We start from the raw sequence: 26,796 nt of genomic DNA, 5'->3' as shown, positions 1-26,796 counted from the left end.
CACCAAAAGAAATACATTATGTCAAATGAAGACCAAAGTTTTGGTGCATGTGGTTTTAGTTTTTGCATACACCGAAACCTGACTACCAAGCCATCTCAAGAGAAAAAGCATCTGTCTGTGGCCCAGAAACTGCAGCCTTTCAAAAGGTAAGGATTGGAATGCATGCACTGCTTGTAGTAAGAAAATGTCCTGCATTGTCCATCCCCCTTTGTTAAGAAAGAAACTGCAGTTTGAATTTCACTGTGGAATTTGCTTTAATCCCGATTTTAACTGCTTATTTTCCAGACTAGTGCGAGGTTGAAAATCTGGTGATTTTGGTGCTTTGAACAACGTTTTTCCTGGAATACGTGTGGGTGAGAGAGAAAGAGAAAACCTGCAAATCGCCTCACGCATTTAATTTGGAAACTTTTCAGATGCTGTGGTTTCGTAAAGGCAGTTGGCCTAACCATCAAGCGCTGTGATGCTGTCAAGAGGAGAACTTCTAGAGGACCACCCACGTCTCCTGGCCTGGGAATTCATTCCCCTTCTGAGGCATTATTTTTCACACTCCATTTGCATCTCAACTCGAGCAAGCTTTGCTCCAGTTCTCCTTCCCTGCCTCATGGCCTTTGGTGAGTGTTGAGTTCCTCTGGAGAATCCTCTCCAATATGCATTTTTGCAGTGGTGAGATGGAGGGTGGAAGGGAACTGGCAAGCTTCCATATCAGTCCTCTTGGGCCCAGCTGGACTAAGAAAACAAACTTGGCAACTATATTCCCAGACCACTTGGCAAATGCAAAAAAATGAAGTCAGGGTACTCCATGGACACAGTATATTCCTATGCCATATAGAGGGCTAAAAATAACTTTATACAAACAGTCGTATAGCAATGGCCCAATGAGATGTACAAATGCAAACAATCGTTTACAGCTTCATATAAAATAAATACATATGTTTGCACAGAACACGTTACAGTGGTACCTTGGTTTGCATACATTTTGGATTACAAACCCAGAAGTGTGTGTCCCGGTTTGCAACCTTTTTTTGGATTACAACCCAATTTTTTTGGAGGCCCCGTTGGCAAAAGCACGCCTTGGGTTACAACCTGTTTTGGTTTACAAACGGACCTCCGGAACAGATTATGGTTGTAAACCAAGGTACCACCGTACTTTGTGTGATTATATACATTCATTGTATTTTATTGATGTGAAGCTACACATTATTGATTGCATTTCTATGTCTCATTGGCCATATGACTGTTCTTGTGAAGTTACATACTTTCCAGCTGGAATAAACGTCTGTCTTTAAATTTTATTTTACAGAATCCCTCTACCTTCGTACTTGTAGCACTTTATTTTAGCGGTCCTCACAACAAGCGTGTGAGGTAGTCCATTTGGACACACCTCCTTTTACAGGTGCATTATGGGCACTGAGAACATTACCCACTACACAGTGCCAATTCCATCATGTCAGTACCAAGTCCACTGCTGTTGCAGCAGTTAATTTTTTTTGCAAGGGCTATTGGCTTCAAGGTTACTTCTCTCTGTTTTAATATTTAACCAGGGGCATCTACTTTGGTTTATTTTATGTAGGTCAGCCAAATTATTGAAGAGTCAGCAGTGCCCCTGTTGGAACTGCCTCAAGGCCATGTGTACTAGTTAGAAATTCATTTTCTATTGACAGTTCCCATCTGTTCCACAAGTGAACATAAGTGATTGGATTGGTGAAGTCCTTTGGGCAGACCTCCCTTACATCATCCACTTCTGCATCCCATAATATGACATATCTATGGGCCAGCTTGCTGTTGTCTGTAAGTGGGGAGGCCCTCTGGCTCTGTGGTTGTGAACTTGCTTCATATCAGGGGGTGGTGAACTTGTGCCCCCCCCCCCCGATGTTTCTGGGCATCAGCCCCAGACAGCGTGGAACATGGTTTGGAGTGATTAGGATGAGATTTCACAACAGCAGGAGAGCCATAAGTCCACTACTCCGGTTTTTTTACACAAGGCCCAAGATTCATTCTTTAGGTTTTAACCATCTGAAAAGGACTTCCAGACTCTTCAAATGTCCCTATTTTCCAGAGACAGTACTGGATTTACAGAAGCCATCCCTGTTTCTGACTTCATCCCAGAATAGTCCCGCTTTTCCTTAGGATGTCCCTATTTTCATGGGAGAAATGTTGGAGGGTATGGTAGCATGTCCCCATTTTCATTGGGGGTGGGGGTGGTATGGAGTTACGTGACCACCAGAGATAAGTGTCTATACAACCTTTAGAAGACATCTGAAGGCAGCCCTGTATAGGGAAGTTTAAAAAAAAAATATGTTTTTATATGTGTTGGAAGCCACCTAGAGTGACTGGAGCAACCCAGTCAGATCTGTGGGGCATAAGTAATAAAATTATTATTAATAATAATAATATTATGGAATAGGACATCCCTAATCATTGGAGAAATGTTGGAAGGTATGGGTTTTCAGTAGCAGGACTAAGAAAGACCTGAGATGTAGACCATGAAGAACAACTGCCAGTCCAAACACACAGTTCTGGCTTATAGGTGGACCTTTAGTCAGTATTTAGTTGCTTCAGATATAGATAGAGAGACAGAGAGATTTATTCATATGCATGTTGTCAGGGTTGCTTCAAGATCCCAGCTCACAGAGGATCACGCTAGCCAACGGTCATTAAGTAAAAGTCTTTATTGAGTTACAGTTTCCATTCTCAAGCTGCTGCGTGCAACTCTACGTCTAGTAGCTAGACCGGCGAAGCTCCGTCTGAATCTCCGCCCCTCGTACACCAACTTAGTATCCTAGCCCTGCTCCACCTTTTCCGCCTGACTGTTCTTCTCTGGGTCCCTCTGCCCCCCTGGGTCTCTTCCTTCCGGGATTCTTCTGACGCTGACCACCCGGACCCTCCTGTCTCCTTGCGCCGGGCTTTAGGACCCGGCTCCCTTTCCGGGCTGCCTACTGCGTCGCCTTCCTGTGCATTTGAACTTGGCGCGCGCGCCCAACCTTCCACCTTCCGTCTAACCGTCTCTTCGCTCCCAGATGGAGGTGTGGCCACTCCTGACTCGTGCCCTCCCTCCTGTTGTGAGCTGCCAGCGCTTGCCCCCTGGCTCCCTTCCTCTTCTCTGTTCTCTGGCGGTGACGCTGGTCCCGATCTCCAACTGCTCTCCTCTGAGTCCCCTCTGGCTCTATCTTCCTGGGGTGCCCCCCTAAACTCCCCCCTTGCCCTGGCCACTGGTGCTCCTTTCTGTGAATCCTCCGATTCACTGGAAAGGCTCGGAGATCTCGGGTCGTCGTCATCGCTCATCTTTTCTTCTGCCTCCTCCCCTTCGCTCTCTGTTTCCTCCCTTGCCCTTGCCTCTGCTCCTGAACCCCTGACACATGTTATGGTGAATTTATTAATAATTTATTACACACAAAAAAGAACAATACAACATTGCTCTTCCTCTGAGGTGCTCTGGACAGCAGACATGGAGTTTTAGACTTGATTTATTGATTTAACCGTCCTTCACAGGCATTTTGGGACTCGGGTGGCGCTGTGGGTTAAACCACAGAGCCTAGGACTTGCCGATCAGAAGGTTGGCAATTTGAATCCCCCCGACGGGGTGAGTTCCTGTTGCTCGGTCCCTGCTCCTGCCCACCTAGCAGTTCAAAAGCACATCAAAGTGCAAGTACATAAATAGGTACCGCTCCGACGGGAAGGTAAACAGCGTTTCCATGCGCTGCTCTGGTTCTCCGGAGGTGGCTTAGTCATGCTGGCCACATGACCCGGAAGCTGTATGCCGGCTCCCTCTGCCAATAAAGCTAGATGAGCGCTGCAACCCCAGATTCGGTCACGACTGGACCTAATGGTGAGGGGTCCCTTTACCTTTACACAGGCATTTCAAACCTATTATATATCTGCCAGCCAACTCATTTCCTATAATTTGATGTGCAGAATGCCCATACCAAATTGACATGTACAGTTATGACCATAATAATAATATTTTTATTATTATTTCCCCCAACCCATCTGGTTAATCAAGATACATGCCCAGACTGTCTCACATCTGCTCAAAGGCCAACATTCCTGGACCGCGAAAGCCTCGCCACAGTACTTATGCCAGGGTTTCCAAAACTTAGGTCTCCAGCTGTTTTGGAGCTACAACTCCCATCATCCCTAGCTAGCAAGACCTGCGGTCAGGGATGATAGGAATTGTAGTCCAAAAACAGCTGGAGATTCAAGTTTGGGAGACCCTGCTATATGTGCTGGTTGCTTTGAGACTGAATTACTGCAATGCGCTTTTTGTGGGGCTTCCCTTGCGCTTGATCTGGATGCTGCAGTGAGTGTAGAATGCTGCAGCATGATTGCTAACAGGCCTCATCACCATATAAAACCTTTGCTCTAGAGGTCTACACTGGTTGCTGGTTGCTACCAGGCCAGGTTCAAGGAGCTACTCTTGGTATATAAAGCCCTTAACAACTTGGGACCAGTTTACCTGTGAGATTTCCTTTCCCTTCATGTGCCCACTCATCTACTAAGACTGGTAGAATTGACATTTGTAAGAACTCATTTAGTGTGGTATCACCTACGCTTTGGAACGCCCTCCCTGTTGATAGCAAGCAGGCATCTTTACTGTATTCTTTTTGTCAGCTCCTAAAGAAAACCCAAAACATTATTGTTTAGGCACACCTACCCAGATGCTAAGAAAGTTGATGTGCCAAGGATAAAAAGGTGGAAGAATGCACTGGAATAGTCCATATCATGGAAGCTCTAAATGGCAACTGGTGAAATCCTCATGGATGACATAGGCCTCTTTCAGTATTGCCTCATAATGTTTGGCTTTCAGCAGGTGGGAAGACTTTGCCCAGGGCAGCCAAGTGGACCAGTAAAGTGGAGTGCAGATCTTCGATGTTATGTAACGTGCCCCCGCCCCCATGCAAAACAAAACACTGAGCAGATCAGCAGTATTTGAGAGTTGTTCCATCAATTCTTGCTCTCACTCTCTTCCTTCCAAGTCAGCCTCAACATGGCTCTGTGGACATTCGTCCTCCTTGACCCAGTCTCAGTTTTCTTGCTGCTTGCGCTGATCTTCCTAACGACATTCTGGTTTCTGAGCAGCAACCATGGGAAATCACCTCTGCCCCTGCCTCCAGGTCCTCGACCACTCCCAGTCATTGGCAATTTGCATTTGATAGATATCAGAAGACAAGATTTATCATATATGAAGGTGAGATGTGGTGATGGCTTGTGGTGGGAGGGAGGGAGGCGTTGGTTCTGTTTTTAAACCTTCCCATTTCAGTGCAGCCGATGTAGAGTTTAAGGTAAAGGTAAAGGTACCCCTGCCCATATGGGCCAGTCGGGTCCGACTCTAGAGTTGTGTGCCCATCTTACTTAAGAGGCCTGGGGCCAGCGCTGTCCGGAGACACTTCCGGGTCACGTGGCCAGCGTGACGAAGCTGCAACTGGCGAGCCAGCACCAGAGCAGCACACGGAAACGCCGTTTACCTTCCCGCTATAAAGCGGTACCTATTTATCTACTTGCACTTAGGGGTGCTTTCGAACTGCTAGGTGGGCAGGAGCTGGGACCGAAAGACGGGAGCTCACCCCGCCATGGGGATTCGAACCGCCGATCATGCGATCGGCAAGTCCTAGGCACTGAGGTTTTACCCACAGCGCCACCCGCGTCCCTTGATGTAGAGTTTAGCTTTCCGTAAATCCCTGAGTATCGTTTCACAGCGTGATCTTCAGAGCAGATCACTTGCGATTATGATGGTGAAAATGTTAAACTCCTTAAATAATATTCGAGGTCCAAGGCTGTAGTCCTACATACCAGGGTTCAGAATTAGAGGGCCGCTCCAGGTCTCCCCCACCTCAGAGACCACCTACCAATTTTGGCAGTGGCATGAAGAGAACCTGGGGCATGACTGCCTGCAGCAGCACCTGATTTGCAGAGCAGAAGCAAATCAGTTACGTAAGTTTTCTGGGGTATTTTGCAGCTTCATCCATCCTGACCCAGTGCTGTGATCAGCATCTGATGAGTCGTCCAGTGAGATTGCCCCCACTCCCCTCGCCGACACCTTGGACCTCTTGACAGCTGAGAGCGCAGTTTTTGGAGAGGTGACAGGTCACAAGGATCTAAAGTGGCCAGGGAAGATGCATACTTGTTTCCCTGCCGCCACCAACAAGGCCTTTTTTCCAGCTGTGGGGCAGGAGAGATAAAATCCCCTCTTTTGCACTGGTTTATTTGACTGAAAATATTCATACACCGCTCTTCATAAAAAATAAAAAAGACACCAGGGCAATTCACAATTGGGACAATAAAACCATACAATAGAAACCATATTTAAAAACTTAAAATTAGAAATCAGCTGACTATGGCAGAAAGATATCTTCTTCATTGCCCACATTTGTTTTCAGCAGGTGTTTAAAAGGTTGAAACAGAAGGTGCCTTCTGAATCTCTATTGGCAGAGAGTTGCACAGGGCTGGGCTGATGACAATGGCTTGGTTTAATTTTGTTGTCAAGTGAGCCTCACAAACTCGGGGAATGAAAAGAGATGTTCTTGTAGATGATCTCTGTGATCAAGCTGGGATATAAGGGTCCAGGCAGACCCAGAGGTACCTTAGACCCAAGTTGCCCAGAGCTTTAATTCAGGGACTTGAACCTGGCTCGGTAGCAGGTGACAGATGGAGTCACATGGCCACTAATAATGAACCATATGATGTAGATATTACTGCACATTTATTATGCTGTTTTTGTGATGCAGAAATGACATGAGGAGATTTGGTATACTTATTTGTGTCATTTATTATTCCTATGAGCTTTGTTCATGAAACCCATTAAAAAGTTATTCAAAACAACGATTCTACACCCATTGGAGCTTCCGAACAAGCTCCAAGGGCACCCACACATAGGGCGCATTGCAGTAATCCAGCCTCAAGGTTTCCAGCAGCAGTCGGGCTATCTCTGATCACTTGTTGTTCATGGGGGGCGGGGGAGCAGAAATCACTGACCCACTGAAGGTTGCACACACACAATAAATCACATTATGCACACAGAAATTCACATTGTTTATCAATTACTTATTATCCAGAAGATAAATAAGGTGCATTTTCAGCTCCTAAAATTTCCTGGAAACAAACTGGCAATCAGCACAGCTGTGGGGTTGTTTTTTTTTTAAGAGTTGAAGGAACTCTCCTGCCCCTTTTAACCTGGCAAACTATTTTCTCTTATTGTTTTGAAATTTCATGAGGTTCTGAATATCAGAGAATGAGCACTTTAGCACATAAGGTATTGTTTGTAAAAAAGAAAGAAAGAAAAGAAGATCTGTTGTAGACATAAACAGCCCTCTTATTTCACCTAAATGATTCAGTGGAACTCCTTAAAAAGTATTGGAGTCTCCAGCACAAACTGAAATTAGGTTTTTTTATTTAAAAAAAAGGAGGATCCATTTCAGTTTGGGCCGCACCACTGTTTGCGGTGGGAACATCTTAAAGCAGATTGGAAGCAGATTCTTTCTCCCCCAAAAAATTTTGGGCACTTTTAGTTTACCCCTCTCAGAGTTCCAATTCCCAGCGACTCTTAACAAACTACAGTGCCCAGATTTCTTTGAAGGAAAGGATGTGCTTTGAATGTGTTTTTAAAGGTCTAGCATGTACAAAGCCAGAAGCAGATTTAGGACTGCATGACCAGTTCCGCTGGACCGGGCACTGAGCCTAGCGGACGCCGCACAGTGTTGCAACCATGATGTAGTGAATTTAGCAGAATGGAGGGCAAGAGGCAGAGGGTGTCCAAATTTTGGCCTTGCACAGGGTGCTGCTGAAATTTGAAAGATCAAACTTCCCAGAGTGGATTAACAATCAATCCCTCTTCCTAGGGAACACTGGAAACTGTAGTCCTGTGAGGGGGATAGGGGGTCTCCTAGCAACTCTCAGCACCCTTAACAAACTACAGCTCCCATAATTCTTTGGAGGACGGGGAGCCATGACTGTTTAAAGTGTATCATAGTGCTTTAAATGTACGGTGCAAATGTAGCTGCTTTTGATCCTACTTTTCCAATTGAGCCCTGCCTGTGACCATTGCTCCTTCACACCCATGTTCCCCTCACAGAACTACAATTCCCAGAGTTCCCCCCTTCTCTGAATTTCCACCACCACCACCACTCTTGTAGCATTGCTGTGCTTTGGCTAGACTAAAAAAGAGATGAAAGATGGAAAGCAAACCATCAACATGCCCTGCCTCGTTGTAAAGTTCAACACAAAGGCAAAGAACAGTTGTGTGGTGATGTTAACAAAATCTGCTCCTTTTGCCTTATGGGGTATCCAAGAGCCTGTATACGAGGCTTGGTAGGAGAAATAACAGAGGCCAACCAGAGAATATTGAGAAGCCAAGCAGCTAGCAAGCCTGATCTTTATTAAACTGTTGCAACAGGGCCCTCACTCACCACACGCAGAAGGGAGGAGGAACCCAGAACAATGGTGCGCAAGCCCTTATATTGACTTTTGAAATTGCCCACCCTGTAGCTCAAGAACACTCTTTTGTAATGGTAAATACTTTAATTCCTGAATCCAGGTCATAGGCTCACCCTATTCATACACAAAGATGCCTTAAAGACAGGTAAGCAAAAGACAATAGAGAGGCTTTTTCATTTCCTTCCTCCTTGCAGAGAAACATTTGAGGTCAATTTGGGAGAGTCAGAATGGTTTCAGGATTGTTCTCCTGTACTATTTCAGACACGTAGTTTACATACTTATGTATATGTTTGCCTTGTAAATTTATGAACATTTAATTTATATATTTCAGACCTTAAGTGATTACCACAGTGGCATTAAAGTATGGTGTTTTATATTTGCTTGGGCTTCTTTCTCCCCCCCACTCCCGAAGTGGCACCAAAGAATGATTATGAAAGGAGATAAACTTTATTTCATCTTCACAGGAAGCTTCCAGCAGATCTCCAAGTCATTCATCTTGTCGTATTGATTTTCTCATCCTCCGACAAGGCAGTGGATCCTCTTCCCCCTCACTGAAATGGCGAAGGGGTGGGGGTGGGGCAAGAATGGACTATTGCAACCCCACCTCTGCCATTCCCCAAGAGCCACACAACTGCAGAACTGTTGCACAACAGAATGCTTTTCACCACTTGGAAAAGTTGAAGAGCTTAGCTCTTGCATCCTCCTCTGGCAGCCTGCAGCACTGCATGTTGAATTTTTCAGCTTTCAAATTCCAAAATTGAGGGGTGCTGAAAAGTTGTAACATGACTTGGGAATTCAAAAGATATTTTGGCTAAATTAAAATAATTTAGTTTCCCTTAGTAAGTAAAATGTGTGTAAAATTGCATAGAAATAATTAAAAACGATTGCCAAGTACTTTCAGCTCCCTCCCAAGGGAGTCTGTCCCACTGTCAAACAGCTCTTACTGTAAGAAAGTTCTTCCTGATGACTTAAAATAAGCAATTTATATAAAAGAAAGTAATATGCAACGATCTATTAGAGTGTAATAGCATACTATAGAATTAACTCTTGAAACATCGACAAACAGAAATTCACTCTCAACAATTGCAATAAATCATTACTTAAATTATAATCAAGAAAAATGTAACAGCAAGCTCATCTTCTCTTCCAGCTTTCAGAAAAATATGGCCCAGTCTTCACGGTCTATTTAGGTTTCCAGAAGTTTTTGGTGCTGACTGGCTACGAGGCCGTGAAAGAGGCGCTTACGAGCAAAGGCAATGAATTCATAAACAGGCCTCCACTCCCAATATTCCGGCAGATGCAGAGTGGACACGGTAAGAGCAACATAGGAATAATACTTTCTGATGCATATTGTTCCTAAAAGGGGCTGCAAGGGCAGCTGAAGGAAGGCAGGGAGAAGCACTAGAATTTGGGTGCTGATAAAGGTGAGAACTTGTGTCTGTTACTTTTAACTAGTTGTATCACAGAGTTTGAATTATGCTTTTGAATTATGGTGCTGGAGGAGACTCTTGAGAGTCCCATGGACTGCAAGAAGATCAAACCTCTCCATTCTTAAGAAAATCAGCCCTGAGTGATCACTGGAAGGACAGATCCTGAAGCTGAGGCTCCAATACTTTGGCCACCTCATGAGAAGAGAAGACTCCCTGGAAAAGACCCTGATGCTGGGAAAGATGGAGGGCACAAGGAGAAGGGGACGACAGAGGACAAGACGGTTGGACAGTGTTCTCGAAGCTACAAACATGAGTTTGGCCAAACTGCAGGAGGCAGTGGAAGACAGGAGTGCCTGGCGTGCTCTGGTCCAGTGGGTCACAAAGAGGCGGACACGACTAAACGACTAAACAACAACATCACAGAGTTGGCCCCCACAGAGCTGCAATTCCCAGCACCCATAAAGAGCTACATTTCCCAGGATTCGTTATGGGTGGTGGAAATGTGCTTTGAATGTATGGCGTATATGCAACTCATGTCCCATATCTGAAGGACTACCGAAACCTGCCTAATTTTTCAGATCCTTTGCCAAAGCCCTGCTCCATGCGCCTGTGCGTTCCAGTGTGAGGTAGCTGGCTACTTGGGAGAAGGTCTTCCCTGCAGCCACGCCTCACATGTGGAATTTTCTCTCCAGACATGTTCTACTTTGCTAGCATTTGTGGGGGTGGGGTGAAGGAAGAAGAAGCCAAGTGGAGAGAGGGGCGGAGAGTGGGGAACAAGAGGGTCTTCTCCCTTTCCGATTAACTCACTTGCTTTCCCAGATGTGCACATGAGTGTGTGTGAGAGAGCAAGGGAGGTGCATTGCATGTGTTTATGTGAGAAAGAGCTGTGGGTCTGTGTGCATGTGTGTATATTTATACGTGTGCGCGCGCACACACACACACACACACACACACACTCCATGCTTGTTCCCAGGGGCATCTGATGGGACCCTCTAGAAAGCCGCTTGCTGGACTAGATGGATCCTTCGATCTCATCCAGCAAGACCCTCTTAGGTCTTCATGTTCTGATCACTTAAGCCCCCACAGAACTAATTTATATATTACTTGGATTGGATAACTCCCTCGAAAATTCTGCTTTGTGTCTTTCGTTTGTTAATACCCTCAAACAATACATTTTTTTCTTAAAAGCAACAACTCCCCTCTAACCTAACAAAAAGGATGTTTCTGGTTCAACCTTGCATACGGAGATTTCATTTTCCTGCTCACCCAGCAGCATACCTTCCTGGCTTGCTTGTGGATGTACTGGCTCGGGCTGATGGGAGATGTAGTCCAAAACCTCTAAAAGAGCACCATATTGGCAAAAGCTGCAGCAGAGCAGAAGGAGCTGGGTAGAAAGAGGCAATGCATCAGTCTTACAGCTTCTGTGGCCCTTCCTGGTGCCTTGGTAGGACTTGAAGAGCATGCCTCAGTTATTGCTCCCTGCTCCTGAGTATTTTTTTCTCTGACAAAAGGCTTTGTGCTGCTGGGCAGTGGAGGCTGGTCCATTTGGGGAGATGGGGCACTGCCCTACCAACCTCAGCCAGCCTCCGCTTACATCCAGCCCAGGAGGTGTCACTGCCTGTCATCTTTCTCCTTCTCCTCTTCAGTCTCAGTGTTGCCCTTACAGAACTCGGCAGGGAGGAAGATGGGGGCAAAACTTGAATTAGTTGGCTCTGCCAGTCATCAGCTCTGGTGCCACCTACTGTTAGCCTCCCTGCCTTCAGGGTCAGACTTGGGGCTCTCACATTTCAGCGGCTCCCTGTGCGACGCTAAAATTCAGTGACCCCTGCCTCTTGCACTCTGTTCTACAGCATTGTTGTGGTGCCCAGTGCGGCTGCACCAGTCACTCTACCCTAAAACCACCTCTGCTGTCCTCCACCCTACTAGTCGCATTGGGCACCATCCAGCGCTGCTGCTAGGTGTGTGTCGGGGCTGCTGCTGATCTGCGGTTCAGCTTAGGCTTGGTACTGCGCCTGCTGCTGAGGGATGAGTGTGGAAGGTCAACTAGGCCGTGGCAACTAGGCAGTGGCACCTGCAGCCTCGCTGAGAAGGGTCTTTTCCAGAGTGGGAGCTTCCAGGGGTCCTGCAGGATATGCCATACGTGCAGCTTCCCCCTCCCCATTTGTGCTAGAGCCAGAGGTAAGAACGTTTCCAGACAGGTGGGTTGGGATCCCAGTCCACACAGCTTCTTGGGGAAGAAAACGTCATCCTTGTGTTTTCTGGGTTGTGTTCCTCAGGTGTAATTTTCTCTGATGGGGAACTTTGGAAAGCCACACGTCGATACACCTTGGCGAGCTTGCGGGATCTCGGGATGGGCAAAAAACGGATAGAAGGAAAGATTCAGGAAGAGCTGCAGTTCCTGGTTGAGCTGATCAAGTCTTTTAAAGGTGATGCATTTTTTCCACTTTTATTGCTCCTTTTCTATGCCTGCCATCTGGCAAGTGCCACTGTGTTCATTCTCCATTCTTTTCTTCTTCTTTTATGTTTTAAAGGTGAAGCCTTTCCGCTGAAGACATTAACTTTAGCTACAACAAACGTCGCCTATGGCATAGTGTTCGGAGACAGGTTTGACTATGACGATGAGACTTTTCTCACTCTGTTAAAACACGTTGATGACGTGGTGGTCCTCCTGGGAGAACCACAGCTGCAGGTAGGCAATCCTCCCTGCATCTTCCATTGCAAAAATAATCCAGACTTGGTTGGTGATTTTAGAAACTCCACATGCTGGCCAGTGGAAAAGGGTGCCGTGCCTTACAAACTAGTTTGATGCAGTCTAGAATCCCGGAGATTTGTCAGGTACAGTGGTACCTCAGGTTAAGTACTTAATTCGTTCCGGAGGTCCATTCTTAACCTGAAACTGTTCTTAACCTGAAGCACCACTTTAGCTAATGGGGCCTCCTGCTGCCGCTGTGCTGCCGGAGCACAATTTCTGTTCTCATCCTGAAGCAAAGTTCTTAACCTGAGATAATATTTCTGGGTTAGCGGAGTCTGTAGCGTATGTAACCTGAAGCGCATGTAACCCGAGCTACCACTGTATACACTAATCATTTTGTAGCAGTAAAACCACAACCAAGTGTGCTTTTTAAACACACCACAGGCAAAGCAACAATGTGATGGGCACTTAGATACCAACAACTTTTATTATTATATATGTTGACATCCTGCCTTTCCCCCAGACTGGGACTCAAGGTGGCTTACAACCAAATTAAGAGATCACCGATAAAATACAAAAAGCTAATGACATTTAAAAGACAACCATTAAAAAGTAATGAAATTCAAATAGCATTAAAACAGGCATGAATGAACTGCTTCTGGCGCATGGAACAATGTGATGAGTGCCAGTGTGCGTGCAAATGCTGTTTACCTTCCTGCCGCAGCGATACCTATTTATCTACTTGCGCTGGCGTACTTTCGAACTGCTAGGTTGGCAGGAGCTGGGACAGAGCAACGGAGCTCACACTGTCACGGGGATTCGAACTGCCAACCTTACGATCGGCAAGCCCAAAATGCTTGGTGGTTTAGACCACAGTGCCCCCTGCAGAGCAGCTGTACAAAGCTGGCTTTACTCTCCAAGTGGAAAACTGGAACTGTCCTTGAGTCAGGCTGGAAAGAAATGTTTTTATTTGAAGTCAAAATGAGTTTGGGCTCCCGTCATCTCTCTCTCCCCGCTCTCCTTACTGAGCGGGGGCCTAGCCTGTAGGTTCCCGCCAACCCATCTACAAACATCAGTTTGTCCTGGAAGTCTTCGCAGCCCTCCCACGCAGATCCTGTTGCACAGTGCGTAGCTGGTGTTTAAATTAAAACCACATGTAAACGGAGCGAAGCCTTTTTAGGCTGGGATTAAGCCACTGTTGCTCCACCCATCAATAACCTTTCAAGCCCCAAATCTGAAAGTCTTTGTGTGGGTTCTCCTCACCATTCCCTCCCCCACTTGCCCTGCCCTATCCCTCCCTTCAAGGGGCACTAAAACGCTTCGGGTCACTGGGAAAGGGATGGAGGACAGAAGGCAAATCTGTGGTGCTAAGCTCACGCTATCTCTCCAAAATGTCAGATTCCAATGAGGCATTCCCATAGCCTTTCAAACGATTCCCCTAATTCAGTCTCTATCGCATAGCATGCCACTTTCAGGGACGCCACCAAGATGACTCAAAGGCCCCTTGCACAAGCCCAACGGGAAGAAATGGGAGTTGTGCAAGAGCACACTATCTGGCACAGAATTACTGTCACATCTTTCTTGCATGCAATCTTTACTTGACTTTTCATTTACTTCTCTTTTTGGGTTCTTCTCTAGGTATATAATGTCTACCCGTTCCTTGGATTCCTTTTAAAACCCCACAAGATGATATTGGACACAATGGAAAAGACCCGTGTCATTCTGAGGGAATACCTTGCAGCAGGCAAGAAGAGGATCAATGAGAACCTCTTACAAAACTACTACGACTATATGCTAACCAAGCAACAGTCAGAGGTATATCTATCTATCTATCTATCTATCTATCTATCTATCTATCATCTATCTATCTATCATCTATCTAGATATAAGGCCAACTTTTCCAGTGCTTATTTGGCGCTTGGTGGGGTGTTTGTGTGTATCTGCATGTCTGTTCCCCAGTAAGTTATGTGCAGAGGATAAATCATGTCACTAAACAGTGCATTAGCTGAGTTTGAAAGTGGTACAAAATTCAGGGAAAGGGACAGAAGTGGGCAATTCCAACCATGATGCTGAGTAAGTCTCAGAACAGCCTGCCAAGGTTAGCCGGTGGGCCAATGAGAGAATGGCTAGAGTGACAAATGAGAAATTGTTTATTTGCTTGTTGAGAAGATTCAGTATTTATTTTCCCAGGGCAGTTGTTGGTCAAGGAAACATATTAGCAGCAAATTCATCAGATAAGATGACCACCCTAGTGGTCCCGGGCCCTAAGGAAGTTAGATTAGCCTCAACCAGAGCCAGGGCCTTTTCAACTCTGGCTCCGGCCTGGTGGAACGCTCTGTCTCATGAGACCAGGGCCCTGCGGGATCTGATTTCTTTCCGCAGGGCCGGTAAGACAGAGTTGTTCCACCTGGCCTTTGGCTTGGAGCCAATTTGATTCCCTCCCCCCCTCCTTTCTTTTTCCTTTTTCCTTTCTCCTCCTGTGATGAGGCTGCATTTTAACATTTTAATGTTTCAATATTTTAATGTTGTATTTTAATCTTGTTTTTAAGTTGTATTCATTCAACTTGTTTTTATTATTGCTTGTTAGCCGCCCTGAGCCCGGCCTTGGCTGGGGAGGGCGGGGTATAAATATAATTATTATTATAATTATAAGATAACCTTTTGGCTTATTTTCCATTCCTTGCCTTGAGAAGCAGATTTTGCCATTCTGTGGTTCATCAGTTCTGCTGTTTCACTGTGTTGTGATATTGTTGCACATCACCCCAATCTCTGAACATTGCAAGTTTCCAGGGGTTCCAGGCACACTTACCCAGGGTTCGTGTTTCCTTCTGGCAGTGAGGCATCTTTTTCTGTCTCATTCACATCATAGCAACCCTAATTCTCTCTAAACTCTGGCTGTATATGTTGAGGGAGAGAGGGGCCCCTTCTGTTTGCCATCTCAGACAGAGTCTCTGGATCCTTTGTTCTTCCTAATGGCTCATTACCCAGGGTATCACCTCATGAGGAAGTTAACCTGGCTTAATTAGCTCTTAACACTTTGCTTAATTAAAGGATTAGAAGTGTCTAGCACACAGCTTAATGCACACTGGCTTAATCTATACGGGTCTGGCACCTAGTCTTAACATCAAGCCCTGATGAAATTCTAACTCCTGCTAGACCCAGAAATTTAGGGTGTCTAACACCCACAAACTCATAACAGTATTTTCCTGTTAGCCACTTTGAGCTTTGTGTCCTGGCTCTCACCCTGGATGAAAAACTCAAGCTTGGAGCATGGTTCATTCCATAATATTTAATAATAATATAATAATAATAATTTATTATTTATACCCCGCCCATCTGGCTGGGCTTCCCCAGCCCCTCTGGGCGGCTTCCAAAAAAATATTAAAATACTATAATACATCAAACATTAAAAGCTTCCCTAAACAGGGCTGCCTTCAGCATGATATGTAGGCAAAGTAAGATTCAAGGCAAGTGCTGTGCATGGCTAATAATAATAATAATGATGATAATAATTTAATTTATACCCCGCCTATCTGGGCGGTTTACAGCATATCTAAAAACATAAAACATCAAGCATTAAAAACCTCCCGATACCAGGCTGCCTTCAGATGTCTTCTAAAAGTTGTGCAATTCTTCATCTCCTTGACATCTGAAAGGAGGGCATTCCACAGGGAGAGTGCCACTACCAAGAAGGCTAAGCAAGCTTGATCCAACAAACAAACATGCCTCCTGTTATATGGGAATGGGGCAGGCACAACTTCAGCGCAGCAGCAGCTGGCATGTGACTCAGGGGCAGCGCAGCCAGGGAGATGGAGGAAGGAACACAGCAGAGTACTGAGAGACTGCACTGCTGAGACCCTCCCCAGGAACTGGTTCCTTGTCTGTAACATAATGAAAGTGCAGGCCCGCACCTTTGTTATATATCTTTAGGTGCCAGGCAAAAACATTTCTCTTCAACTAGGAATTTGACTGATTAACATTCTGTGGCTTTTTAAATGTGTCGGTGTGTGTGTGTGTGTGTGTGTGTTATTTGTTTGTTTTTGTTTTATTATGTTCTCATTTTGTATTTTTCTGCTGGAAACTGCCCAGGGATCTTTGGATGAAGGTCAGTATACAAATTTCTTGCTGCTGTTTTGTTTTGTTTAAATATAAATAAACCACAGCATTTGCACCTTGCTCTTCTTACTCCAAGGAAAGGAGCAAAGACAGGAACTTGTTCCATGACGCCAACATTGTGGCAGCCGTATTTGACCTGGTCCTAGCTGGGACAGAGACCACAGGCACCACACTGCAGTGGGCTATCCTGCTGATGATGAAATACCCCGACATTCAACGTAAGCCATACTTTTGTGTTTCAAAGTTGGACAGCGTTGCATTCTGATTTTTACTATGAACCAGCCAAACTCTCGTCGCCGTGACAAAGATGCACTGGGGGGGATGGATAAAAGGAGAGGTCCTATTGTGGATCGCGGTTTGAGTAGATCGCAGGAAGCAAAGAGTAGGAATAAATGGGAAGATGTGGAAAGTGGAGTCCCCCAAGGATCAGTATTGGGACCTGTGGTTTTTAACCTGTTCATGAACTATCTAGAGCAGGGGTCAGCAACCTAAGGCCCATGGGCCACAAACGGCCCATGGGGTCGTTTAACCGGCCCATGGACCCCTGCTGCCCACTCCTGCAGCCAATGGGAAGCTGCGCATGCCTCCTCCGCGCCAGAAGGAGCACCGGAAATAGCGTTTGCTCATGCATGTGCTCGCGCACACACACACAGAGTCTCCGGCCCACCGGGGCGTCTGTGGGACCATGAACCGGCCCAAGCCACAAAAACTTTGCTGACCCCTGATCTAGAGTTAGGGGGGATCTGTGAAGTGGCCAAGTTTGCTGACGATACTAAATTGCTGAGGGTCATTAAACCAAAAAGAAATTGCAAAGAGCTCCAAGGGGGCCTCTCCAAACTATGTGAATGAGTGATAAAGCAGCTAATGCGAGTATAAAAGCCTGTGTTAAGTTGTTGCGTTCATACCTTGGTTTCACCTCTTTTTTTATAATAACTGTCAGAGAACTCCCGTTTCAGGGCAGGCACGAGAGGAAATCGAAAGGGTCATTGGGCTGGAACGCCTGCCCACCTGTGAAGACAGGAAGCAGCTGCCCTTCAACAACGCCATAGTCCACGAGGTGCAGAGGTTTGCCAGTATCCTCCAGCAGTTTCCCCGCTGCACCGCTGTGGACACTTGCTTCCGCGGCTACTTCATTCCCAAGGTAGGAAGCTTGCCCTGCTGGCACGGCCAAGTGGCCAAGGTAGGCTGGGAGTGCGGCATGTCTGAAAGAGGACGTCTGGCGTCAAAGCTGACCTCCGAGGCTGCGTTCAGGCAGCACGTTCCTCTTTCCTGATCTTCCCTGACCTGTCAATTTCCATGTTTCATGTGATTATTCACACAATGTAAAGTGGGGTCTAGCAGAAGCTTAGCACTAATTACCACGATAATGGTGTCCAGGGGGAAAATCCCGTTGCAACCCGATTAGCTCAGAAAATCCTGAGGTGTGCTTGTTTGTGTTGGAATCTCACGTAATTGGAATTTCCCAACATTTAAGCTTTAGTGCAGCATGGTAGTATATCAGTCAAAAAGGCCCAGTTCCGTAACGCAGAGTAAAAGGGTTGTTAGAACTCAGTACAGAAGCGCTAGCATTATAACCCGGAAAACGAATGCAATAAACTGCATGTCTGAATCCAGGCTGCAAAAGGAAGTTGTCTAAGGCCTTCCCTGTGTTCCTGCCGTGACTTTTCCTTCCTTGAGAACTTGAGAGGCAGTGTGGAGTAGCGGTTAGAGTGTCAGGATAAGACCTGGGAGACCAGAGTTTAAATCCTCACTTGGCCTTGAAGATCAATAAGAGGCCTTGAGGCAGTCATTATTTCTCAGCTGAAGCTGATAAAACAGAGACAACCAGGTATGCCACCTTGAGCTGTTTGGCAGAATGGTGGGATTATAAATGGAATAAATAATAATAATAATAATAATAATAATAATAATAATAATAATAATAATAATAAAGCTGTGGGCAATGAAATGCCTTCCCTCCAATCCCCCCCCCCAATTAACAATGTAAACTCTGCTTGCCTCCCAGGGCACACCCGTGATCCCCTCTCTCACCTCCGTGCTGTATGACAAGACCCAGTGGGAAACCCCCACCCAGTTTAACCCCAACCACTTTCTGGATGCTGAGGGGAACTTTGTGAAGAAGGACGCCTTCCTGCCCTTCACTATAGGTAACACAAATTCTTCCTGCAGGCAAAGAAGGTGCTTGATGACGACCACCCTATCTTCCAAGGGTATAGCTATGTTCTGCCTCCACTGTCAGAGGCCTTGTGTCTCTGACTACCCATTGCTGGGAATCGCAGGTGGGCAGAGCGCTGTTGCGCTCCTATCCAGATCTCAGGCTTCCCGCTGGGGCATCTGGTTGGCTGCTGCGAGAACAGGTTCCTGGACCAGATGGGCCATGGGTTGGTGTTCTTACACAACAGGCAGATTCCCCTCCACTGAGTCAGTTCTTGGAAGTTCTAGGCATGAGACGCGGAGACCACCTGGGAGTGCTGTGTATGAGACCTGACTTTATTATGCGCATGAGATGAGGCCACAGGAAGAGATCAGCTTCTTGCGGCCCCAGACACAGCCCTTGAGGACCAACAGGACCACAGCTAGCTAGGAGAGCAAGTGGCTGATTTGGTCTGAGTGGCTGAACCTCAGAAAGCTCCAAGGACGGCAGTGGAGTTGACCTGCACTCGTATCCTCCCCTGGGCCTGGCTATCCACCCAGAGCTCTGTCCCCTCTTGTCAAGGTCTTTAAAGGGGCAGTCTGCACACCTGCAGCCAGTGGCGTAGCGTGGGGGATGCAGGGGGGGCCGGCCGCACCGGGCGCAACTTCTGGGGTTAGGGCAAATCCACAGGTTAGGGGGCGCAAATCCACGGGTTAGGGGGCGCAAATTACTTGCCTTGCCCCGGGTGCTGACAACCCACGCTACGCCACTGCCTGCAGCTTTGGGCTGCATCGCCACTCTGCTAAGGGTACCTGTGTGCGTTGCCAGGCAGGGATGGAGAACGAGAGTCTCTCAGTGGTTCCTCTGAAGGTTCCCTGCCAGGGGTGACTGGCTTGGAGCTGGAGGCTGCTAGGTCCTGCCTCAGTGTCAGAGTCTGTGCCACTTCCCACATCACAGCCCCTCTTGGCTCCCCAGGACTTAGGGTACCTTCTTATTATCAGTGCTCCAGTCACTGCGAATAGCTCAGGGTCCCAGCAACACTCCCTTGGAGTGTTAAGACAGGGCATGCACTCACCAAATAATTGATAACGTTGTGCACAACCCTAGTCTCCTAGGGTTCAGTTTCCTGGAAACTAAAGTCCAAGGAGAATGTGGTGTCTTTAGGATGTATGGTTTTATTTACACGTAACCTGAGCAATGGATGAAGGGTCTTGCAGCATTAACACACCAGCCGGTCTTGCCTCCCCCTTAGGGGTCCAGGGGATTCCCCCAACTCAGGTTTGGATTCAGCACAGAGCAAGATGTGCCTCTGTTTCTTTGGCTTCCAGCATCAGCCCAAGTCACACACACTCACAACTCTCCCATACACAGCACCTCCCCTGCCTTGGCCTTGTCGTTCTCCATCCTTGGATGAGAGTGCCATCCAGCCAGGTGATGTGGGGAAAGCTCCACTCATTTGTCTCTATGACAACCTCTTGTGAATGGACATGTGAATGGTGGCACTTAACTGGCCGACTAAGACCACTACAGTAACAAAGCAACCAGGTTGACTGATTGACCAGGTTCCTTCCCAAGTTTGGAACTGACCCATGGGTATCATCCGGACTACCACTGCCCCGCCCCGCAAAAGAACTTACAAAAATAATATTGCAAACTGTTGGACTCTTGCTTCTATTTGCCGTTTTCATTGAAAGTCCAAATCACTGGTTTGTTGCAGGCCGTAGGAACTGTCCCGGAGAAAGCCTGGCCTTGATGGAGATCTTCTTGTTCTTTGTTGGGTTGCTCCAAAGGTTTACGTTTTGTCCTCCTCCTGGAAAGACCGTTTCAGATTTGGACCTCACCCCCGAAGTCACCTTCACACTGAGGCCCCAAGCTTACTCTACCTGTGCTGTGCACTAAAAGGAGAACAGCTTGTCCCAGTGGAAGTGTTCTTTTGTCTCATTTGCCCAGGTGAATGCTCAGATTACAATATGCACATCTGCTAGTTAGTGCATGAAGATGCTAAGGACTACAGAGTTATATTGCTAGATAGAGAGGGAGGAAGTGAAGCCTTTCTACTTCCTTTCTCTGTGTATGTGTGTGTACCATGTAACGAGACAGACAGGTGTGAGCTTGCTCCCAAGCTTACAGCACATGCTTGGGATTATATTCTGTACTTTCTATCCAAGAGTGTTCTGCTTATGCTTTCCCCCGCAGCTGCATGGAACAACACATGTATCAGGCTTATGAATATGTAAGTAAAACATTCTAAACTGGCTTTAAAAAAAAAAATTATCGAAAGTTCAAAAAGTACATAATTATATGTGCACTAAACACGCTGAGACGTAAATAAAAGAGAGAAAAAGAGAAACAGAACCCGTGTAGAAGGGGAAATGGTGGGAGGGGGAAACCCAAAACTGTGTACTTTATAAGGTTGTTAATGTACTTCACCAGATCTTAACCTATTATAATATTTGTAAGAATGGATTCTAAATATCATTGAATTTCTCCATAGCGAGTCTGCATTTATATGCAAGTTGTTCATATGTTGAGAGTTTGTATAAGTCTTCAATCCAATTGTAGAAGGGAGCTGCATTTTCATTTTTCCAGTTCATCAGGATCAGTCTTTTTGTTGTGGTCAGGGCACGGAGAGACCACTCATATTGTCCTTTTGTAAGGTTCCATGTGCTAGGTATATCATTCAAGAGGATATTTTGCTCTGTAAATGTAAAGTTGTTTCGTACAGTTCTGTTGATAGTTTTAGTTACCTTCTGCTTGGAATTATATTCTGTACTTTATATCCAAGAGTGTTCTGCCTGTGCTTTTCCTTGCCGCTGCATGAAACAACACATGTATCAGGCATATGAATATGTAAGTAAAGCATTCTAAACGTGCTTAGTAGTGTGTGGTTTGTTCCTTGGAAAAGGGATAGAAAGAAGAGAACATTGTAAATGGGATAAGAAGGGTCAAACAAACTATATTCCTAATGCTTCACGGTGCTGCTTCACTTTTATGAGTTTAATATTTTTCCTACTGGGGGCTCTCTTGTGTGCAGGCCTTTTGTTTCGAATCCAGGCACATAGCTGATTCTTTAGTTGTTCGCCCACACAGTGGTTCCACAGGGATTAATAAATTTCTTTCCTGACACAGAAGTCATTATCCTGAGACAATAACCCTTGTCTGTGCAGAGAGGGGATTCTTGGAATTGGTGCTTCAGAAACATACCGGCTCTCTTGGATTATCTACAGGTCACAGCTTTCTTTTCCTTTATGGAGTGATGAACTCCAACCAGCAGAGGGGACATCCATCCTTTGTTCCTCGTGCCCAGAGCCTTCCTGCCCACCTCCTGTTCTCTTCAAACTCCTGCTCTAAGTCTCATTTTCTGTGCAGCCTTCAACCTAACCTCCGAGGGTTATTTCCCGTTGATGCTAAAACTGCACCTGCACTCCACCATTTCAGGCTGCTACATCACTCTTTGTAACTGGTGGTCCTCAGGGCTGGACCTGAGACCTGCATGCCAAGGAGCTTCTGCCTTGCCTGGGGAAAGTGAGAAAAGGGCTGTGTGTGCACACTATACAGTGGACGCTCGGGTTGCAAACATGATCCGTGTGGGAGGCACATTCACAACCTGCAGCATTCGCAACCCGCAGCGTTGCGTCTGTGCACATGCGGGTTGTGATTCGGCGCTTCTGTGCGTGCGCAAAGTGTGATTTAGTGTTTATGCACATGCACAAGCACCGAAACCCGGAAGTAACCTATTCCGGTACTTCTGGGTTCGGCACAGTGCGCAACCCAAAAACGTGCAACCCAAAGCATCTGTAACCCAAGGTATGACACTATATGGAAACCACATTCCTTTTTTTTAAATTAACATATAGAACACATACATTTACATTTACACAATACATATACACAACATACTATCTTATTTTCATAGCATAAAACATACCTACATTACTCTATATAATACCTACCTATACTATACATATCAGCATACCTACACACCTACCCCACATGGACACCCACCAAGTGACTTGACTTCCAGCCGTTCTTGTTATTTTATTTTTCCAATTAGCTTAAATGCATTTCATTAATTTCTTTAATCTCTTCTATCTTAATTTTACTCTCCTTTCACTCTAATCATTTTCTGGATTCACTCAATATCTGTCAAAGGTTCTACTTTTTCCACATAGATTTTGATGTATTCCTTAAAGATAGCGCACTCCTTATTCACTTTTTGTACCATATCTCCTCTTATCCTCCCTGTTAATTCGGCAATATAAAAGTATTCCATCATTTTAGATAGCCAGTCTGTTTTAGTTGGGACGCTGCTGCTTTTCCAATTTTTGTCAATTAATAACCTTTCCGCCATAGTCACATACATAAATATTGGTCTGACTGTTTATTTATTTCCTCTCATATGATATCTAGGAGAAAGAATTCTGGATTTTTTCGAAATGAAAATTAATTGTATTGATTGTTATTGCTTTATGGATTGTTTTACCACATTCCCGGCACATTCTTCCCCTCAAAGAATCCCAGGCCCTGTAGTTTACCATGCTCAGAGTTACGATACCCAGCAATCCTCAATGAACTGCAGTTCCCAGAATCCTTTTGAGAGCGGAAAGTGCACTGAATGTGCTTTAAATATATAGTGTGTGCACAGCCTTAAGGGTCCACAGATATCAGTTTGGATTAGGAGTGGGGCCTCGTCAGAAAATCTGAAGCATCTACACTGGCTGCGCATCTGCTATTGAACTAGATTCAAAGTCCTTGCATTAATTTACAAAGCTCTGAATAGCTTAAGTCCAGGCTACCTTAGTGATCACTTGAACCCTTACATCTAAGCTCGATCACGGAGGACATCTGCAGGAGCATCTCCTTTCCTTCCCCAAGTTGGTGAGGCTCAATTGACCACAAAGAGAAACTGAACCTTTTGTGTCATCGGTCCGGTCTGGTGGAACTCCTTGCCAATAGAGATTCAACAGGCACCTTCTGTGCCAACTTTTAATACATCTTTCCATAACAGCTGATTTGTAAATATGGCTTTTTATCCAGTTTTTATTGTATGGTTTTATGTATAATTGTTGTAAACTGCTGCATATTTTCTTAAATGAATAGTGGAATACAGTCATGCCTCAGGTTACAGCCGCTTCAGGTTGTGTTTTTTCGAGTTACGGACCGCCGAAACCCAGAAGCACTGGAACGGGTTACTTCCGGGTTTCGGCAGTCGCTCATGCGCAGAAGTGCCAAATCACAACCCGCGCGTGCGCAGACACGCCACTTCGGGTTGCGAACGCTGCGGGTTGTGAACATGCATCCCGCACAGATAGCGTTCGCAACCCGAGCGTCCACTGTACAAGTATTTTCATAACTAAATGAGATCCGAAGTTTCCAAGAGGAGATTATAGACATCTGCAGGAGGGTTTTATAATATTGTTTTATGCAATGGTTTTAATAATTCAAGACACACACACGATATTAGGTGGAGCAACAGTTGCATTTTAAGTACACATTTAAATTTTTCTGTGCAAAGCACTGTATACCCTTTATGTTTGTGCATGCACCGTGGTGATTGTATGTCATTTATTGCATGACCACAATCTGTAACATCATAACAGTGGGGGTGGGGGTGGGGGGGAAATAGACAGTCCTTGCTGGTCCTTTCCAACCCTACCACTCTGATTATAAATGTTCCGGCCACAATCTTCTTTGTTTAGCTGGTCCTTCCTTGCCTGTTTCACTCTGCTGCCACCTGGTGCCCACCTTAGGTTACAGCCATCCAGTTCCCTGTCTACTCTCTGCTTCCACCTATTGACTTATTCATTCAACAGGAGCTCATTTCTCCCCAACGGTTTGCTGTAAAAAAGGGGAGATCATGGATAGAAGCAAGCAAGCCAGCAAGCAGGAACATACCTCTGCAGAATGCAAGTTATCATGCATGAGTGCGTCACCTGATCAGAGGCTCCCTTCCTGCAGAAAGGTTCGATCCTCATATGAAACAGCTGCATATTCCTGTATTCCAGGGGGTTGGACTAGATGATCCTCAGACGCCTCCACATTGGGTGTCTAGGCTCCCAGCTGGATTCCCCCAACCCGGCTCCCATCACTCCCAGGGAAAGATGACACCTTCAGATCCACAGGCAAAGCACTTAGCTTGCCCTATGAGGATACCCATCATATGGGTTTACTGGGAGGAAAAGGATGTCCATGTAAACGTCTGCCTAGAACAGGACCTGCAAGTCACACACGTCTCAGCTGAGGATTACTTGGAGGCCCTGCCACTGCACTATTGCCATTGACCTTGGATCAGGCTTGATCTGGGGCTGAGGAGGCAGGAACCTCGGATGAGACTGAGTAGGGGGCCATCTCTGACCTCAAGTTTGTGGCAAGTGGACGTGCTTTAGATAAAACAGCCTCACAGTCCTAATGAGGACCCTGCCAGACTTAATTAGGTCCACGGATGGGAGAGACTCCCCACCACTGACCTTCTGCAAGCCACTGAGACATATCCCAGTCTACCTTCTGTTTGGTCCTGCTTCGTGAGTCTCAAAGACCAGCATTGAACTCAGGCTCGGGTCCCCAGTCTCTCGTCTCGTTAGCCCAAACGGAGGAAGCGTCTTTTGTCACAAAGATGCGAGACTTGCTGGAACCTCACATGCAAATGCATGACTCTGCAAGATGCAGAACAGGCTGGTCTTGCTGCTCTCCGCTGCAATTTTGTTCCCTTCTCTCAGGTTGCTACAAGGCACCTGCAATGTGTCCTTTCGCCATCAGCCATTGTGCACAGAAGGGTGTGTTTTAATACGGCTGGCGGTGGCAGCAGCCCTATAGCAAAAGTCTGGCTGCAGAGGCCAAGTCTTAGCTCAGCAGCTTTTAGCATCGCTCAGGCATGTGATGCTTAAATGAGAATGATTCATGGCCCTGTGAGTTCATTGGGAGTAGCTTGTGTGCCCTAGGGTGGCTCTGCCACCTTTCCCCCAGTGCTCAAGAGGTTGCAAAGCACCGTTCACCTGAGGGATGCAGCTGTTTTGCATTTTCTTTAATTACAAGTGCTTATTCTGCAGCCTTCAAATGTTCTCTCCTCCACGAAGAACACCGCCCCCCCCCCAGAAAAAAAATTGGAGACAGTCTGTGAAAATTTTGTATGCCTGTTCTTACATTTTCTCAAAACATATTTTACCAGTTCCAGCTTCAGGTTGCTCCCAATATTATCCACCCTAGGTGCAAACTCACTGGGAACCTGGGTGCTTGTACACACAAAAAAATCCCCATGAAGTGGCCAGGCTCCCACAAATTTTGGTGCCAGGGCCATGCATGCTGCATGGCACCCATGGTTGCTGGGCCAAGCTGGCACGCCTGTAATCCACTAGGGCAAAAGAGTGCTGTGCATTTTTTAAATGACATTAGACACCTGGAACTGCATTGGCTGAATTATATCCCTGCCAGCAAGCATCTGATAATAAGAATTTTGCATGAAGAGAAGCTGCAACATCTGTGTTGGTTTAGGGGTGCCTTCAGAACAAACACGCCTTCCTCTGGACCCTGTGCATTAATGCACATGTGGCCCCCGGTCTTTGTTCTTTAAAAAAAAGGTAGTCAGAAAGCTCACCTGAAGTGTAGGGGTAAGAGGACGCAACACCGATAACTGACCTGGGATTTGATGTGATGAGCGGTATGTCTGTTGTGTAAACTGCAAAGCTAGGACAAAGTAGAGCTCCTGCTTTAGGGAAAAACCTCAGGTTTGGGGGTGAAATGTGGCCCTCCAGGCATCTCTCTGGCCCTCAGGACTGCCCCCTGGGCTCACCCCCTGCTCAGCCACATCTTCTCTTCTCAACCATGCTCCGCACCACCCCCAATTTTCCCTCTCCTGGAGTGATTTTGCCTGGAATTGGTCCTTAAACTCTAATTGTGCCTCTTGCTTGGAAGACTGAGAAGGGTGTCTGTGGAAAACAGCATACTATATACATTTGTTGCTCTGCTTGCTTTTGTGTGGCCCCCAGAAGGGGGCACAGAAG

General features: G+C 46.2%; 1 protein-coding gene across 3 annotated transcripts in view; it reads left to right on the top strand.

The window, feature by feature from the left end:
* The window catches only part of LOC114584598 (cytochrome P450 2W1-like), a 124,167-nt gene continuing 97,371 nt past the window's right edge, over positions 1-26,796 (top strand). The window contains exons 1-11 of one of the 3 annotated variants that reach the window (XM_077918693.1): positions 1-146; positions 414-611; positions 4,974-5,185; positions 9,578-9,740; positions 12,134-12,283; positions 12,389-12,546; positions 14,188-14,364; positions 16,742-16,883; positions 17,622-17,806; positions 18,671-18,812; positions 20,052-20,495. In XM_077918693.1, coding sequence (XP_077774819.1) covers positions 461-611; positions 4,974-5,185; positions 9,578-9,740; positions 12,134-12,283; positions 12,389-12,546; positions 14,188-14,364; positions 16,742-16,883; positions 17,622-17,806; positions 18,671-18,812; positions 20,052-20,332 — 1,761 coding nt within the window. In that variant the 5' untranslated portion in view covers positions 1-146; positions 414-460 and the 3' untranslated portion in view covers positions 20,333-20,495. Of the gene's footprint in view, positions 147-413; positions 612-4,920; positions 5,186-9,577; positions 9,741-12,133; positions 12,284-12,388; positions 12,547-14,187; positions 14,365-16,741; positions 16,884-17,621; positions 17,807-18,670; positions 18,813-20,051; positions 20,496-20,516; positions 21,673-26,796 lie in introns of those variants that run through there. The other 2 variants (XM_077918695.1, XM_077918694.1) reach the window with 2 other exon arrangements.

Source organism: Podarcis muralis, chromosome 14 (assembly GCF_964188315.1).
Source record: "Podarcis muralis chromosome 14, rPodMur119.hap1.1, whole genome shotgun sequence".
NCBI lineage: Eukaryota > Metazoa > Chordata > Lepidosauria > Squamata > Lacertidae > Podarcis > Podarcis muralis.
This window is presented reverse-complemented; position numbering and strand designations above follow the sequence as displayed.